General features: G+C 37.2%; 1 protein-coding gene across 2 annotated transcripts in view; it reads right to left on the bottom strand.

The window, feature by feature from the left end:
- Positions 1-1641: 1641 nt before the first annotated feature.
- The window catches only part of tesk2 (testis associated actin remodelling kinase 2), a 39279-nt gene continuing 23095 nt past the window's right edge, over positions 1642-17825 (bottom strand). For both annotated transcript variants that reach the window (XM_081598305.1, XM_008433990.3), the window contains 8 exons: positions 15887-16033; positions 14032-14114; positions 11451-11535; positions 10115-10198; positions 8652-8738; positions 6703-6841; positions 4387-4920; positions 1642-3772 (listed from right to left, as the gene is read on the bottom strand). In XM_081598305.1, the coding sequence (XP_081454431.1) occupies positions 3483-3772; positions 4387-4920; positions 6703-6841; positions 8652-8738; positions 10115-10198; positions 11451-11535; positions 14032-14114; positions 15887-16033 (1449 nt within the window). In that variant the 3' untranslated portion in view covers positions 1642-3482. The remainder of the gene's footprint in view (positions 3773-4386; positions 4921-6702; positions 6842-8651; positions 8739-10114; positions 10199-11450; positions 11536-14031; positions 14115-15886; positions 16034-17825) is intronic.

Genomic DNA, 17825 nt, shown 5'->3' with positions numbered 1-17825 from the left:
ATTATTGTTTCTCACATAATAGTGGCTACATATATATGAAGATATAATGATATAACAACTACAATATCAGTACAAACAAGTTTTTTAATGTATCTTTTATATTTTCCTGACCTTTGCTTCCTTTTTTTATCTTTTCTTTATTTATATATTAACCTTTTTATCATTACTATTATTGTTGTTGTTTTTATCACCGAATGTACCACTGTCATGTTCCAGCAATACATTAACAAATACAATTTTTTTTGTCTTAGGCCTACAGCCTAGACTAGACTAGAATAAGAGATTGTACAAATATTAAAATTAGTATGCTATATTTCCAAAATGTACAACTGAATAGGTCGTTTAAAAAAATGTGCAAAGTATACATGTATATTTGTGAATAAAAGACAAACTATTTACAAGAAATAAGAACATATGTTAACATCATTAGGGATTTAAGTGCTTACGACTTTGCTGGCAGCTGTTACCAGCTGGGAGGAAGGATCTGTAATAAAGCCTCTTTGTGCACCCTGGATGCAGCAGTGTCACTGAAGGAGCTCTTTAGCTCACAAACAGCTTCAGACATCATCCAACAGTGATGTTTTATGGTAAATGATGACCTAATTGTTAGGTAGTGATGAACAAAGTTTGATGTGTGATTTCAGCCAACAGCCAAAAATAGGCTAATTAAATCAATAACTAATTGTTACATAAAACATATTTTTACGTGCGACTTCACTTGATGGCACCCAAAGTGATTTCTTAATGGTTAGGTAATGACGGAGTAGTGGTTAGCAACTCCAACGCGCAGTTTCACTTTACAGAAACACAAACACTGGCTTGGTAATGCGGAAATAAATAACTAAATAAAAGTGGAGAATCATCATTTTTGAGAAAAAAAAATTATAGGTTAATCACTTAAACATGGGTCTGGACAATAAATCAACAACAATATCGTAATAGACAGTTGATCAATATCACCAGATAAAACGTCTGATTGACTGTTCAATAATTTCATTGAACTCCAGTTTAGCGCCGCAAAGCATTCTGGGGGATGTAGGCAGAGGAAAGGCTCTGGTCTTTCAAACTCTCACCAAGTCAGCTGAAATCAACTCACTCACTCACTCTTTGGTTACCTAGCAACTCATTCTTCCTGGTTACCTAGCAACAACCTGATTAGTAACTTATGCAGCAGCAGTTTAAGGTTTCACTAACCTGCCTCATAACTGCCTAAAAATATCAAAACAAAGTGGAGCGAAAACTGTGGACAAAACAGGAAAGGTCACATTGGCAGTATTTCAGATATTTACAAAATAACGAATCAATAATTATTGATATCAACCGATATGAAGCGTTTATAAGTTTTTCTGCCATGACGACCAACTCTATTTAAACCTTTTATGACTTCAAATCAAAGAAAAACAACAGTGGAACTCATCCTTATTTAGGATGAGTGGATAAAAAAGAATACATTTCCAAAGGAGAGTAAAGATTGAACTAAAGGTCAAGTGTTGTGATCAGTCCAGATTTACCCTCTTCCAGAGTGATGGGCGCATCAGGGCAAGAAGGGCAGAAGAAGTGACGCTCCCTTCATGCTTAGTAAAATGTTTCTGGCTGTGCCGCTGATCCAGATGTTGAAAAAACGACAAAAAACACAGAAAATTTAGGGGAAATTTTGTTATTTGATCAGAAAAAAACAACATTTCAATCTGTATTCAACAGGTTTCAGGTATCACCACAGTTTTACACAAATATACAAAGAGTAAGACATTAAAGGTTTTCATAAATATCAAAGCTTTATCCTGTAAAACGACATTATCAGACTTGCATAGGAAAATAGCAAAGGAAGGTTCTAAACATCTGAGTTCCTGTGAAAGAAAACAGATTTAGCCCTAAATAATAAATTTTATAGATAATTCAGTTTGTAAAATGGTGTTTTTGCAAAAACACTTCGATGCTGTAAAACAAGGAACCTAAACACCTGAAAATCTCTTGCACTAGATCCGTTTTAGACACCTAGTAGATATGGGAACCAAAATATTAGCAGGTATGTTATATTGAGACATTTACTAAAAACATTTCTGGCCATCATTTGAAGAGTTAAGAAGTCATTTGGAAATTTTCTGAATAATTTTGAAATGAGGGGAGAAAATGCTCTTTATCCCAGAACCAAAATGTTTGAAAAATACATCCTTATGTGCAACAATCATTATGTGGTATAAGTGAAAGTCACCATTTTGAGGGTTAAAAGTTTAAATAAAATTTGTATCATTTATTGGCTTAAATTCAGGCAACTGAAGCCACCATTACTGAATATTCAGCAAAATTGCAGAATATTTTACTAGCCAGATCTTTTAGTTACATTTTCATTTCATCCTGCAGATATTCAACCATGTTGTTGCTACTTTACCACAATAATTAGTTATAAACTGTGTTTTGGCTAAAATTGACAGCAAAACTACATAAAATGGTGGTTTTTGGGGATTAAAAAAGAATATTAAATTCAGCAGAATATTCAAATATGGAGCCTCAAAAGTGCCACAATCTCAGAAATAATTTAATTATTTTTTTAAGTGATCATTTTATTCTGAACAGTGCATGATAATAAAATATTAATTTGCCCTCTGACCTTTGTAATAAACCCAAACATGTGATTGCTCAACTCAACTGCTGACCAATCATCTTATCTATAGAAATATTAGCCCCGCCCCCTCATTTTCAATGGTAAGGCTAATAATAATAATCAGAAGGTGCTGCAGTTTTTTTCAATTTTTTGTATTATGCATTTACAGATTTAAATAAAGGCAAATCAATTTGTTTCTAATATAAATTTCCAAATGTATTTAAATAATCACTTTGTTCATATATTAAATTGTGGCACTTTTGACCCTTGATAGAAAGGAGTGAAGAAGCAAAAGTTAAGACTAACAAGCTAAGACAAATAAATCAAAATTCTTAAAAAGAAAGAAAATTCACTCTTGCCCATTATAGGCTGAAATTTAACATTTGCTGTGAGTTTACATTTCTCAAAGGACCATCAGTGCAAGACCGTCTTCATCGGAAACAGGAAGTGTTTGTGTCTTTAACTTAGGAGAAGCGTTTGTCTCAGAGCGAACACTGAAAACTATCAAAACAACTTTAAATTCACACACACTCAAACATAATACAAGGGATCATCAATATCCCGCAGAGAAACAAAACCAAACAAAAAGTCTTAGAGGAAAAAAAACAAATATCTACATCTCAAAATATTAAATATTAACAACTTTGTTTCAGAATATAATCTTTACAGAAAGCGTGTGAATAAAAGCCTCTTGCGCTAACCGGGTTGAAAAATAGTTATTTATCTAGATCAAGTGGTTTATCTATTCAAAATGTGATGCGTTCACTTGACAGATTAGAGAAAACTGAGTGCTTTATTTTAATAATACAAGTTTCCAGTCTTATCTCTCCACCTCCCCGAATACAGGAGTCTACAGTCCTGCTGAAATGTTCTGCTCTCGTCACACCAGGCAGCTTTCCGTCCCTCGGTCCAGATTCTCCTCCTCTCGTCCGCCGGAGCAGTCCATGGCCTCGGCGCTGTCCGTTTCGCTGCTGGTGAGCATCGGAGACCAGCTCTCCCCGCTCGTGTCCTCCGTCCTCGCCTCCACGTCGTCGTCGGCGACGCAGCCTCCTCTCTGCCTGCAGAAAGGCGGGATCTCCACCACCACGTACTTCCTCGCCCAGCCGCTCAGAACCGCTTTCTGCCGCATGTCGCTCAGGATCGGCGTCGCGTCGGACCTGGAATTCGTCGCTAAAGGGGAGAGAAATAAAAAGATTCATATCCACAAAGATCTCCATTTTATTTTGGAAATAACTTAATTCCTGAAAACATCTTGTATGTTTTTCTTACAAATTTGTAATAATCTTGCTAAAAAAACACAACTCCCATATATGTAGTGTTTCTGTCAATCTATTATTAGGCTCCATGTTCCCAAAAGCACAAAGTCATACCAAGTATTTTTTGGTTTAGTTTCTACTGCAAATATCTTAGTAGACTTGAAATAATGTAAAACTAACTAACAAGTACCTTTTAAGAAAAATACAGGAGCTTGTTTTAAATCAATAATTGGTTAATATTGATGCAAAAGTACTAGTTCCACTGGAAGATGAGAAATATTTCCCATGTTATAAGTGAAATAATCTGCCAATGAAACTAGTACTTTTGCGTCAGTATTAATCAATTACTGACTTAAAACAAGCTCCTATATTTAAAAAATTAATAAATAAAAAACACTTGGCAATATTTTTGTGTTTTTGCAGTGTAGGGAACATGAAGTCTAATAAGTGTTGTAAACATACATTGACAGAATATCTACATATTTGTAAATAATGATCATTTACAGCTTTCACATTCAGTAGGTTTACCTGGAAGTGTGACGGAGAGCAGAGTGGACGTGCAGGTAACAGAACCGGCGTTATTGGATCCGACCGGGTCTGTGAGGTGGAACATCTCGGAGCGCGGCAGCTGCGGGGACACCGGCAGGGAGTGGCACTGCCTGCCTGGCAGCTGCTGCCAGTAGAAGGACGTCTCCTGCTGGGACGCTCCGGGCCCGTGGGTCGGCGGCTGGTTGCTGAACACGCTCCCCGGCGGCGAGTGCAAATCAAACACCAACGAGAAGACAGACTTGCTGGGCATGTCGTAGAACTTGATCTTGCCCCCGCAGAGGTCGTCCCGGGCAGTGAACGGGTTGATCTTGCGGGTCCTGAGGTTCCTCTGAGAACTGGGCGGGTTGTAGTACGGGTCCTGGACGTTGATTTTCCTCCCTGGTTGGCAGGAGAAGATGTCCGACTGGCTGCGGCTGAGCCAGATGTTTCGTCTGGGCCGAGGCGATTTGGGAGGGATCTTATCGTTTTGGCAGCCAAGAGGATTCAGTCGTTTGAAGGCCTGGATTTTCTCACCTTCAGTACAGAAAACAGAGTTTCTACAACTGCTTTACATGCAAAACAAAACAAAAATTATTACAAGAATCTTAAAAACAGAATCTCTATGTTTCTTAATTTGTAGATTTGGATAATCCAAGGTGATTCCCACAAAGTACCAGAAACTTTAGCAATTCATTATTCTACTGATTATTCTGACGATTAACTGATTAATCTGGATAGAAAATTGCCACATTTAGCAGATTTTACATTTAACCAATTTTTATATAATATTAAAAATGCATTAGAAGATGCAATAATTCAATTAATTTTTGAAAGAAGAAAATAATTTCTTTGCCTAAAATACAACATGGCATTACTTTACTCTGCTACTTGAGACGGACATATTTATAAAAAACGTTTTTTCCATTTTAAATGCTACATATATTTTTTTAATAGTTTTGACTTCTTTACTTCCGAGTATGTTGCTCTTTCAGCAAATGACCTATTATAATTCGCTATAGTCCTGCTAACGCTTAAGTTTTTACTAAATTAGTAAATGATTATTTCAATAACTGATTAAACACAGCTAATATGATTAATCGTTTCAGCCCAAGATTAGATCAGCATCCATTTTCAAAGGTAAACCTCCACTAAGTGCAAAATTACTGGCCAGAGACCAGCAGCTAGTGTTGCTGGTCTCTGGTCAGTAGAGACCAGCAACATTTCATGTTTTGCCAGCCATTAATAATCTAACAGAGTCCAGATTGTTGAAGTGACGCTGTTTTGAGTGCAGACACCATGTTTCTGAGAAACCCAGAGCTGGGTCACATGTGTCTAAAAATATTGACTGTTTTAAAGTCTAAATATTGTTTTTCCACCAGCCTTCATCTTGTCAAATAAGTTGAAAAGCATCCAGCTCCCATCATAGTTTGGTTACTGCAGTGACAAATTTAAACAGTCTCTTTTATTTTGGAAAAAAAAGAAAAAGAAGTGATTAAGAAGAATTAAGCTTGATTTCCTCTGTTGCACTGCAAGTTCACACTTATTTTTGTCACACTTAACATAAACTTATCATTTAATAGATGATAAGTTAAGTTTGTGCAAAGGTAAAAGACAATGGAAGAGAATAAGTTGGTATGACCACTAGGTGGCAGCACAGGTATATTCTTTAAAGGATTCTCCTGAGTTTACAGCAGTTTTCAAAGGTCCAGGATTGGATGATTATTCCAACATTTGGACAAGATTCACCAAATGTAATTTAAAGAAAAGGTTGATTCATAGTAGGAAGAGGTTCACAGAAACAGAGATCTTTGCTTCTGTAAATATATATTTTTTTCTGATCAAAGATGGAAAAAAAAAAAAGAATTTGACATCTTTAAAACAAAGCATCAGCAAAAATATGTAACTTCACAACAACAAGACTTCAAAAAACTACAATCATGTCTGACAAAAAACATTTGGGACTTCTTACTTATTATGAAACATAAATATATACAAGTATGAGAGATGGTGTGTTAAGAAGAGCTGATGTTATCAGCCAAACCAACAGCTGCAAGAAGAGATCATCACTTCCATGTTTTGTACGCAACAGTAATAATTCCTCTGTCCAAAGGCTCAGATTGTTTGTATTTTTCTATATTCTGATAGTCAGGCAGGCCGGAAACCAAACATTAGGCTGAATTAGAGGAAACATGTTGGCCTCTCATTTGAATAAACTCACCAGAGTTTCTCTTTAGATCAAGATGAGATACAAGCCATACATATAAATAAATGACTTTAGTAGACAGTGATGCTGTAGTTTTATTGAAGTGCTCTTACTTTTCGACATGGCTTTCTTCTCATTGTCGCCGGTGAGTGAAACGCTCTCGTTTTCCATCTCTACGACTTTGAGCCGAGCGAGGATCTCCTCCAGCTGCCGGACGATGTCTGCGAACGACGGACGGAGTTTAGGATCCATCTGAAGGGAACATGGAAGGCAGGAAACAACATTTAAAACTATATTCAGATTTTTAAATACCAATATAAAGCAGCAATCAATCAAATTTTATTTCTACAGCACCTTTCAGCAACCAAAGCGCTTCACACCATAAAAACAGTCATAGAAAACATTAAATTTTACACATCATATTGTTGATTATTTTTTCATTGATTATGTTTCAAAAACAACTTTAAACAGGTGAGTTTTTAGTCTAGATTCAAAGAACACAATGTTTCGGCAGTTTTGCAGTTTTCTTGAAGTTTGTTCCAGATTTGTGGTGCATAGAACCTGAATGCTGCTTGTCCACGTTTGGTTCTGGTTCTGGGCAGACATGCACTTACAACAAAACATCATAAAACATCTATACATTTTTATTGTTCTATGAGAATTTTAAATTTTATGCAAGTCAGTTTTGAAGCCAATAACAATGCAGTTTTTTGTTTTCCAGATGAAAAAAATGCTTATAATTTTGTCATTTTGAAGTCTGCATAACAACACTAGAGATTGCTTTGCAGCCACTTGTGTATATTTTCATTTCGGAGCAATATTTCTTGCACAAGGATCGTCTTGTTTTCAGCTCCATCCTTAAAGTTACCTTTAAGTTAGTTTTGTCTTAGTTTAAGTGCACCAATTAATTTGTACAATACTTTGTAAAATGTTTAGTTTTTGCAGTGGATTTTATTTGCTGGAAAAGTCAAAAAAGTTACATTTGCACTTTTTGGACCCGAGTCGCCTCTCCCTCAGGTTTCCTGTGTTCTCTGCACCATGTAATCTTACAAATAAGGTGAGTTCAGAGGGCAGCAGGTTGCAGTGGTTTTCAGATTTTTAAGAGTAAAAATATTTGAAATTCATGTACGTCATAAAAAAATACAAGACGTGTGAAAACTTTCATTTTGATTCTTTGGATTTAGCAATTAACTTTCATCATTTTGGGTTTTTCCCCAGATATACTGAAAAGAGATGAATCAAAAGAAGAAGTCGCATTTCCATTTCTACTGGCTTGTTAAAGGGAAAGACTCAAATTTTAAGCCAGATTTGAATAATCACATAGGGCAGGGATGTCCAAAGTGCAGTTCGGGGACCATTTCTGGCCCTTGGGATGATTTTTATGCAGCCTTGCCCACAACTAAAGTCAGGGGTTGATGTAGATAAATGAGACATTTTAATATTGTGTTTAGTTTACCAAGTACACAAAAAATAAAAAATAAAGTTTGCTGAGCACCCTGATGCTTGCAGAGAGATACAATGCACTTTACAGATTAGGTGGAATAAAGATTCAGCAACAGATTTGGAAAAAGGATAACAGACACGAATGAAAAAAAAGACAACAGACCCCTTTATCCGGGGTCTATGCAGACCCCGGATAAAGGGGTCTGCATAGGATCAATTAGCAGGGTGCTTCAAAAACCTTAATGCTATTATCTTATTATTAGGAGATGTAATTAAACAAAGAGCGGAAATAAACAACAAACCAGAAAAATAAGATTCACAACTTTGATGAAGTGATTGAAAATTTGCTAATTTTCACACCCAAATCTGTTCGAAGTTTTTATACCAGCTAGTTGAACCTGAGAAAATAATATTCCAGACTGCAGAGAACAAAATCCTCAATACAGCAGATTAAATCAAGTTAATCTCATAATCTCATTGCCTTGTATTTCTCAACAAGAGTATAAAACTTGCATTTGAAATTAAAAACTGTTTAGAAATGCCTCTTCTGTCGGCTGGTAAACAGAGCGCAGGTGCTGATTATATTCGCCGATTTGACGCAGAAAGATGGCGGACTCACATTGCAGCAGTTGAAGGCCAGCTGGAGGAAGTCAGGCGGACAGTCTCCAACCATGTGCTGGAACGTGTGGTAGTCCAGGCCGAAGTTCTGCTCAGGAGGACACATCGGAAAACAAAGAGGAAGCTCATTATAAAAGAGAGGTAAACAAGGATACAAACATGCTTCATTAGATGCTTGACATAGTGCAACTCTGCAGCCAAAGCCAGGCTGATGTCACAGTAATCCCCCTGACATTGTCCTGCTGTCTGCCAAGTCCCACTGTGCTTGCAGGCCATCAAACCATTACCAACAACTGATTCCTAAAATGGGATTTACTTGTAAGCCTGACTTAATGGTGCAATGTACGCTAGGATGCAAAGGATGATCCCCTCTAGTAGTTAATATACCGACTGGATTTCAGCATTAAGCAAAATAAATTAGAGCAAAGGTTCCCAAACTGTGGGGCGCACCCCCTACGGGGGGCGCCGTGCCATTGCAGGGGGGGCGCGGGAAGCCGTCTGGATGAAAAATCAAAACAAAACAAAACATGAATGCTGTATGCGCTGGGTTTTTACCTTAGAACGGTCAACTCTCTGATATTCCTATGTCAACTTGATACAATAGGGGCTTTCGCACTTCCCATATCTGTCTCCTCTGTCACTTTTGTCATTAGTTAAAACTGTTTAATCCGTTGTTAAAATGTGGTAACCTGTTTTTCCGAGCTGCCTTTAAACGCAACGTGAATGCTACGACGCTCGCTGGGTTTAGACCTGTGCGACAGTGAAGGAGACCTGCTTCTGTGCAGAGCTACGCATGTGTTAGAATCATGGCAGCAAACCAGCAAAACGCAAAGAACTTTTCACAGTTTTTTCCCCAAACTAACCGACTGAGTTGAGTAAAGTTGCTGGATGCATGTAAAGTTAGCTAAAAGATGACCAGCTAATATCAATACAGCACCTTAAGCTTAACAAGTAGCCTGTAGGCTACTGATGTTTATGTCTATGTTCAGCTACGTACATTCATTTTGCCCCCAAAAAAGTCGGTCCCCCCCCTCCCCCCCAACCTTTGTAAAACATCAAATCCTTTCAGGTCTATTATGTATAGCTATTATTTATGATGTTCCCCCATTCTGCATAGTGTGTGTATATTAAAAACTGAGGAAATGAGTGGAAAAAGCAGAGAATTTCTACATCGTTTTAAGAATTATTAATGAAGACTCCATTTAAAGATTAGAAATTACACTAGGAGGCAAAATATCAGGAAACAAGGAGTGTCTTCTGACCTTTGCACAAGTCTATAAATTGTCATTTTCAAGTTCTACCTTCAGAAACAAATATTTGCCTCATACCATGAGTTTGGATTATAAAACTGCGTAAGTAAATATTTTAACATTCTTCCCCTGATTTGTTTGAGAAGTGTACACTGCAAACATGTACACAGGGTGTTATGAAGTCAGGAGGTAGAGAGGAGGTGAAGATCGTTACCTCAGTGCGGGGAAGGAAGTCGGGGTCGGCTTGGATCCGTGCAATGACTTCACAAAGGATTATTCCGTAGGAGAAAACATCAGCCTGGAAACAGACATAGTAAGCTCAGAAATACATAAATTTATACATAATATTCACTCATTTAATGCAACTTTTATATAGCTATAGTTATGGTGAGAAGTTCACACACACTCAGCGTGGAGATAATATAGCAGAAATTTTAACTTTTAAAGAGGCGGTATTATGTATTATGTGCCATTTTATAGCACAGTCAAGTAACTCTGCTACCTTCAGTTGCTATAAAATGCTATATATCAAATATAATGTTAAATAAATTTGACTTTGCAATTTATTGCTTTGAAATTGGGCCTCTGTCTCTTTAAGAAGCTCCTACTCTTTAAGATACTCCATTTTAGCACACAAACACAACATTTCTCCATTATGCCAGTTACAACTGTTCTTAGGAGCCTCAGACTGAGAAGTAGCTCGTATAACGAGCTCAGGAGGTTAGCAGGTGTTTGTTAATTTCTGCTGCCTCCAGTCTGGAGGAGCAAGTTTTCAGGTACCTCTGAATGGCTACAATCAGAGATTCAAAGACTCCTCAAAACATCCATGAAAGAATCAAAGCAACAGCATGTTTTTGGTGATGTAGTAACAGAATAATATGATGTACAACTAAAAAAAATTTCAATTTTGTATAACAACCAGTGTTGCCAAGTCTGTTATGATAGGCCACTTTGGGATTGTTTTTGAATGTGAAGTTGCTTATTTGGGTTTGACTTTCTTTCTGAAAAAAGGCTCCGCACAATAAAGCAAAACATTAAAGACATCAAATGCAGGTATTCGATGTAAACCCATTTTAAAATCTCTTAGTGTGGTTGCCAGTTGGGCTTTTTTGGCCTCATTTTCATAAAGCTGGTTGATCGTTTCTCTTTCAATATCTGGCAACACTGGTAACAACCCCCTTTAATGAGTTCCTTGGATTTAGCAGCATTTCTGGGTAAGCTATGCACATTTTTGTTGCGCTTACCTACAGTCAACCATGTTCAAAGTCAGTAGGTTTCACATTCAAGAATCTTCACGATCGCTTTTTATGTATATAATGTAAATTTCACAATAAATCCAAATGTGTGCATCTGATTCTTGCTTTTCAAAAGCACCGATATCGCTGACATATGTGGTATTTATGCTCATGATGAATGCATGTTACGCTCTGCTTGTAGCTGTGATGTCATGACAGAAGTGCATTTGCACTACTTGGATGCAAAAGGCAAATTCTGTCCGACTTAAACTGATCTGAATCTGCAAAGCTTCTTTGAACTAATAGAGATCTTACCTTCTCATTATAGGGTTCATCTCTGAGCACCTCAGGAGCCATCCAGAAAGGAGAGCCGACCACTGCAAGCTTTTCTCCATCATCCCTAAACAGAACATATGAGCAGAAGGAAAGCTTAATGTCTGCATCATTAGGCTGATGTGTGAAGTAAACTGGTACAGAACGTGAGTCCAAAAGGAACTGGATGTTCTGCTGTGTTTGGAAGCTGCTCTGTGTGAATATGGCAACCAGTTTATGTTTAAAACAACCCACAGATGTAGCTAATAAGTCCCATTTGCTCCATTTAGGTTTAAACTGAATTTAGTTCAGATGCATAATGTTCAGCCTGGAGGCTAAATAACATTCATCTACATATCTATTATCCAATTACAGATTATTTTTTTCAAACTTCAAAGTTTTAGGCTCAGATCAAGGTTAACCTAAACATAAAAAGGAGTTAGCAATAATTATATGCATTAAGGGAAAGCAGCCATCCAAACCAATCAGAAAAAGTAACTAACACTAAAACATGGTTGGTCCAACCTTGGCAGCAACAACTCACATCAACTATTAGCAGAAAATGTCAGTGAGTTTATTACATCTTTATGGAGGAAATTTGGCCCACTCTTCTTTGCAGTATTGTTTTACTTTAGCCACACTGGAGCCACTTTGAGCACGAAAACTCTGCTAAAGATCAAACCACATCGTCTCAATTAAATTTAGGTTCATACTTTGACTAGCCACTCAGAAAACTCCATTTGTTGCATTTGTTTCTTGTTTTTGCCATTCGTAGAGAGTCTGGCAGTCTGCTTTGGACCTTTTTCTTCAGGATGTTAAAAAGCAGATTTTATGGCTCCGTAGATAATGGCAAGTCATCCAGCTCTCAGACCATTACTCTGCTGTTTGACTGTCAGTATGATGTTTATTTTATTTTTAAAAAAATTTGAAAGGCTGTGACAGTTTTACCCCAGCCAGGTGTAACAAGATACCTTCCTTCCAAATAACTCCACAATATTTTTTTTTACCAAAGTTCACCAGGTCCATGTTTTACCAACTGTGGATAATTGGCTTGATTAGTGGTAAGTGAGACATTGATCAACATATTTGATGTGTATTTGCTGGATGATTTTGCTCATAAAATTAGATATTTATTGTATGATATTTTTATGATGTAAAGCCTTTTTGAACTGCATGCTGGAACTCTGCTTGGGTTGCTAGGTGAAGAGCTGGGCTTCAATGGGGTTGCTAGGTAAAAGGCTGGTTGCTAGGAAACAGGTGAGGGACAGTGCCTGCTGATGTAACATTATGTCTTTGAAATTGGCCATTTTCCAGATACCAAAAAAATCTTAATTTATTGAAAAGAAAAGAAAAACAAAAAAAAACTAGCTGGGTGTTTTTTTGGTTTGTTTGTTTGTTTGTTTTTATAATAACTTAGCTGTTTTTAGAAGCAATAGAAATCCAAAACTAAACCCAAAGTAAAAACATGCAAAATGTACATTTTACATAATATGTGCCCGCTAATGTCCAAATGTAATGGTAAACCAGCTGACCAAATGTGCTGGAACTCTGCTGAGGTTGCTAGGTGACGGGGCTGGCCCTGGCTGGGGTTGCTAGGTAACAGCACAGTGCCACTGAATGTGACTCACCAATCAGGAGGTTCTTGAAACGACTTACAGACAGCAAAAAAAACAAACAACCATGTGTGTGATTTTTTTAAGTACATGGATTGTTATAAGAAGCAGCTGAGAACCAAACGGAAGCATCAAACATGCAAAAAGTGAATTTTACATAACAGGTCAGGTTGGTTTGGATAGTTTTTTCCTCCCCAAAACAGACTGAAGTCACTCTGAAGTCAGTCTATTTTGTATTTACTCAAGTTATTTTTGTCCAACAACAAAAACATAACATTTCGTTTGATGATTTGAAACATTTCAGAGAGCCTTTTCACAGCACAGTAAACAACCAAAATCTATGTGGTCACATTCATAAACCTTAGGAAAAGATCAGAGGAATTATTTTGGACGTTTTAGAGAACAGAAAGCAGACTCCCTGCTTCTTTTTGGCTACTGCAGGATTAGAAAGTGAAAACCCAAGACTGACAGGATCCTCCTGCCATCAAAACACCGAGGCAGAGAATGTGAGATGTAGAGGCGGCTTTTAGTGACCTGTGTGCTAATAAATAACCCCAGAATGAGGAGGAGGAGGAGGAGTAACTTAGCTGAGTTTGCTGTATGAATGAAGAGCTGACACCAACAAAAAGATGATTAAAGAAATAAAATTCTTATTACGTGACGTGTTTTCCCTGAGTGTAACCATAATATTATAAAGAGAACTGATATTAAACCAGAAGATGGGAAATAAAGAAAATAATGAGCCTTACTAGTTTGAAGGCTAACACAAATTAGACGCATTAATGAGATAAAACTGAACTGGCCTTCAGTTTGAGTCACTTAAATATAATTTCTCTTCTGAAAATTATCCCTCATAATGAGACGAGTAGAAAACAAACAGCCAGCATGTTTCAGTTCATTTCATCTTCTAATTTTTTCCTTTTCCTGCAAACTCCGCCTGGCATTTCTAGATTCACTCTGACGCTTCTTACTGTTTGGTGGGAATCTTCTCTGCCAGGCCGAAATCTCCCACCACCGCCGTGTAACCATTGTCGTCGCATTTGATCAAGCAGTTCTGTGAAGACAAACACCCCCAAAAGCACAGAATGTTACTTGGGGAAGTTGCAACACAGACGGATTAAACAACAATTTATGGTTTATTAACCAGACCTTTGCTTCCTATTTAGCAAAGGTCTGGTTTGTGCATTACAAGTTTAGGCACTTCCTTCCTCTTCAGCTTACTGTAAAATATTCAAACTCTCACTGGAACCAGCAGAACAGCATGTGAATGAAAGACACCTGTAAACCGTGAGAAACTATCATGACACCTACTTAACTGAGCTGCATATTAATGTTCAGTTTATTTATGGTACATGAAGCTAATGCACAACTTAAATCTTGCAACGCTTTCCTTCCTAAACTCCATAATTTGCAACGGTCGAGTACAGTTAGCTTCTCTTAAAACAACAGCATCATTTCCACATGTTCACTGGGGAAGTTAAAAGTTAAATTACTTTAAATGATTTGAGGAAGTGCAATATTTCTACCCTCTGAAGAGAAACAACTTACAAGAGAACATACCCGATGTCCTTTAATGCCAAAAGTGTCTGGGTTAGCTTAAAAACACTATGTAGTAATGAAGCTATTGTTGTTTATAGTGAGATAAGCTGCTCTAAAAATGATTTAATAGAAGAAAACAATGCAAAATACTGTATGAAATGGTTCTGTCATTACTGACAGAGCAAACAGTAAAACTTTATCATCATTTCTGAATTTTATGAAGGAAGACTGAATTTCTTTTCATAGTGTTGCTTTAATCAAATGACGTGTGTAGGATTTATGAGCACCAGTCCCATGTTGTTCTCTAAATATAAAATAACTCAATTTAATTTGTTCCACCATTTTTTCCGCTGGAAAGTTGCACACACCGTCTTTCTAAAATCTAAATCTTGGTTCTTTAATTTTACAGTTTTACATTGCATAGATTGGCAGATCTAGACAAGTTTTATTTTTGTAGGAATAATATGCAAAAGTAAAAAAAAATTGCTGATCCCTGGCTTAATGTTTAACTAATGTATATCCATTTAGGGCTTTTTTTTTAAAGGAAGTTTTTTTTTCCTTCCCATAGTCAAATGTGTGTTTTTCAACATTCATGCCAAAATACACCTAATGAACCTTCAGTTTTACAGTTGGTCATTGTTTCCTGTTGGAGCTCCAACAAATATGTGTTGGTGCATATTTTGTGAGTCAAATGATAGCAGGGCCAACTGGCTGTGCAGTCGTTGGCACTGATGGCTTTTAGCAAGAATGTCCACACTGCAAAAACACAAAATCTTACCAAGTACTTTTTGTCCAGTACACTTTAAAAAAGATAAGACAACTTGCAACCAACTTTTCAGCAAGATACTGGAGCTCAATTTAAGTCAGTAATTCCTTAATGTTGATGAATCGATTATTTCACTTTTAACATGGGAAAAATGTCTCGTTATAAGTGAAATAATCTTCTTCTAATCAGTGGCGCAACTACACATTATTCAGGTGGATGAATAATGTGTAGTTGCGCCCCCCCCCCCAGGGAAGGTACGTCAGGGTGAAGGAACGTAGAAAACAAAAGCTCTCTCTAACCCCCCCCCCGAGACGAAGATACAGTGAAGGGTAAAGCTGCTCGTTATGTGCGTAATGTGAAGGAGCGTAAGGCGCGCTGAAGTGTATGGGAAAACATCATCGGCGCGCCGCCCCCTCCAGACGGGGTTTTGGCGCCCCCTCTGGTGCTGCGCCCCTATGCGTTGCATACCCTGCATACCCACCCACTTTTTGCGCCACTGCTTCTAATTAGCCTCAGCTAACCTTGGAGGTGAGGTCCCGGTGGAATATGCCTTTGGAGTGCAGGTAGGCCACACCGCTGGCGATATCACAGCCCAGTTTCACTCTGGCGGGCCAACTCAGGTGCTTGTTGCTGTCTAGAAGTTGCTCCAGGTTTCCTCCGTTGATGTACTAAAGAAAGAGGAAAAACATTTCAAACATGTGAACAAACAGAATATTCAGAACTGTATAGAAGTGGTAATAAAACAACTTGTGTCACAGCGTCCCAAAGATTTTGTTTGCAGCACAACTATAATGTTTGAGTTGAGATTTTTGTCTTCAAAATTCTGATCAATGGCAAAAACCCAAACTGTGGCCCGAAAGACAGTGTTGGTAGAAGCGCAGTCTTTTTATACTTTCACATTATTATACGCAAAGCCTCATCAAAAACAAAGCAGCAGAATCTTTCAGTATGTTTTTTTTTAACATATCGTGGAGTTCCAGCTAAATCAGCAGTCAAACTCATAAAAGAAAACCATAAAACTTCATAATATGTTGATTTTTATACATTTTGTTTTTAAGAGTGAAAATCACCGTTAAGTTTGGGTTTTGAACAATAAATTTAGCAGCTATAATCATTTTTAAAGTAGGTCTCATATATTTGCAGATTTTATATATTTGTAAAAACTACGCAAATACGAGGATTCCAACTGTTTTATATTTTAATGTGCTCATGCTCTAATCAATAATGTATTTGGACAATAAGATGGACTAACTGCCCTGAGTATTAAAAAAGGGCTGAAATGCTAAACTTCACCAAGGTTGTCTGAAAAGGGTGTTAATTGAAATTTTTGGCAATAGAATGACAATTAATTCTTGATACTGTACAGCTGCAAGTCTGTTTATTGTTTATTGAAAGTCTCTCTTGACTTGAAGCTGAGATCTATTATAGCATGCATTTAAATATACAGACAAAGTGAAACTACACTATTGTTATAACAAAACACTTTTCTCAAAGCAACTAATGATCACACAGGACATAACTGAACTTTTGACTGCAGATAACATTCATAGTTGATATTTCTGGCCTGTCAGAATAATAGACGAAAAATTGTCCAAACCATTTTCAAAGATGAAAATGGTTTCATATTTGAAACTATTTTCAAGTAATATAATGGTAATGGAATGACACATTCTCAAAGATCAGTAAACTTTAATTTCTAAAGAACATTTTAAATATAAAAAATAAATAAAACAAATAAATTAATTATGAAGTACACAAAGACGTATGCACAAGACTGAATACTTTTGTCATCCATCACTTTTGGCGGAAGGAGAGAGAAAAGAGAAAAGCAATAAATCATGCAAATGAAAATGATTGAGCTCGTTTTAATTTATTAAGCGATTAACTGATTTATTGCAACAGACCTGCATTTTGACCAAATCTAAATGTAAAAATATCATGCAGAGGCATTTTTTTCAGGTATTTTTCTCATATATGAACATGGAGTGTCTGTCCAAATATAGACTCAGAATGAAAACCAAAGAAACCCACTTGACTCCGTTGGGGTTTGTCGCTTTGTCAGCTTTGATCCTCAGGAACTCGCCTGACCTTCCTGCTGGCATGCAAAGACCCTAATCCCATGTCACACATCATGAGCAGCAGCAGTTAACTAAAGAGAGTTGGCATGAAATGGAGAGACGGTCTGGTTAAGCTGTGGTTACTGACTGACAGGCACAGAATTAGTGCAAAGGGTGGCGCTGGAAGGAGGTCTCAACCGTCGGCTCCATGTTGCTTTCACTGACTCTTTAGAAGACATTCAATTGTATTTTTCTACTAAATTCTTTCTGCTGAATCTGGATTCACAGTTTAGACCAGATATTTATACACTCTGGGTCATTTTTTCCTCAATGTTGAACATTAAATTCGACTAAATGATCCCTCTTTTATGTCAGTCAGGACAGGAGGTCAGAATTGTTTATT

The sequence above is a fragment of the Poecilia reticulata genome, chromosome 17 (genome assembly GCF_904066995.2).
Source record: "Poecilia reticulata chromosome 17, P_reticulata-male-v2, whole genome shotgun sequence".
NCBI classification, from domain to species: domain Eukaryota; kingdom Metazoa; phylum Chordata; class Actinopteri; order Cyprinodontiformes; family Poeciliidae; genus Poecilia; species Poecilia reticulata.
The sequence above is the reverse complement of the archived record's forward strand: the minus strand, read 5'-3'. Positions and strand labels throughout refer to the sequence as shown.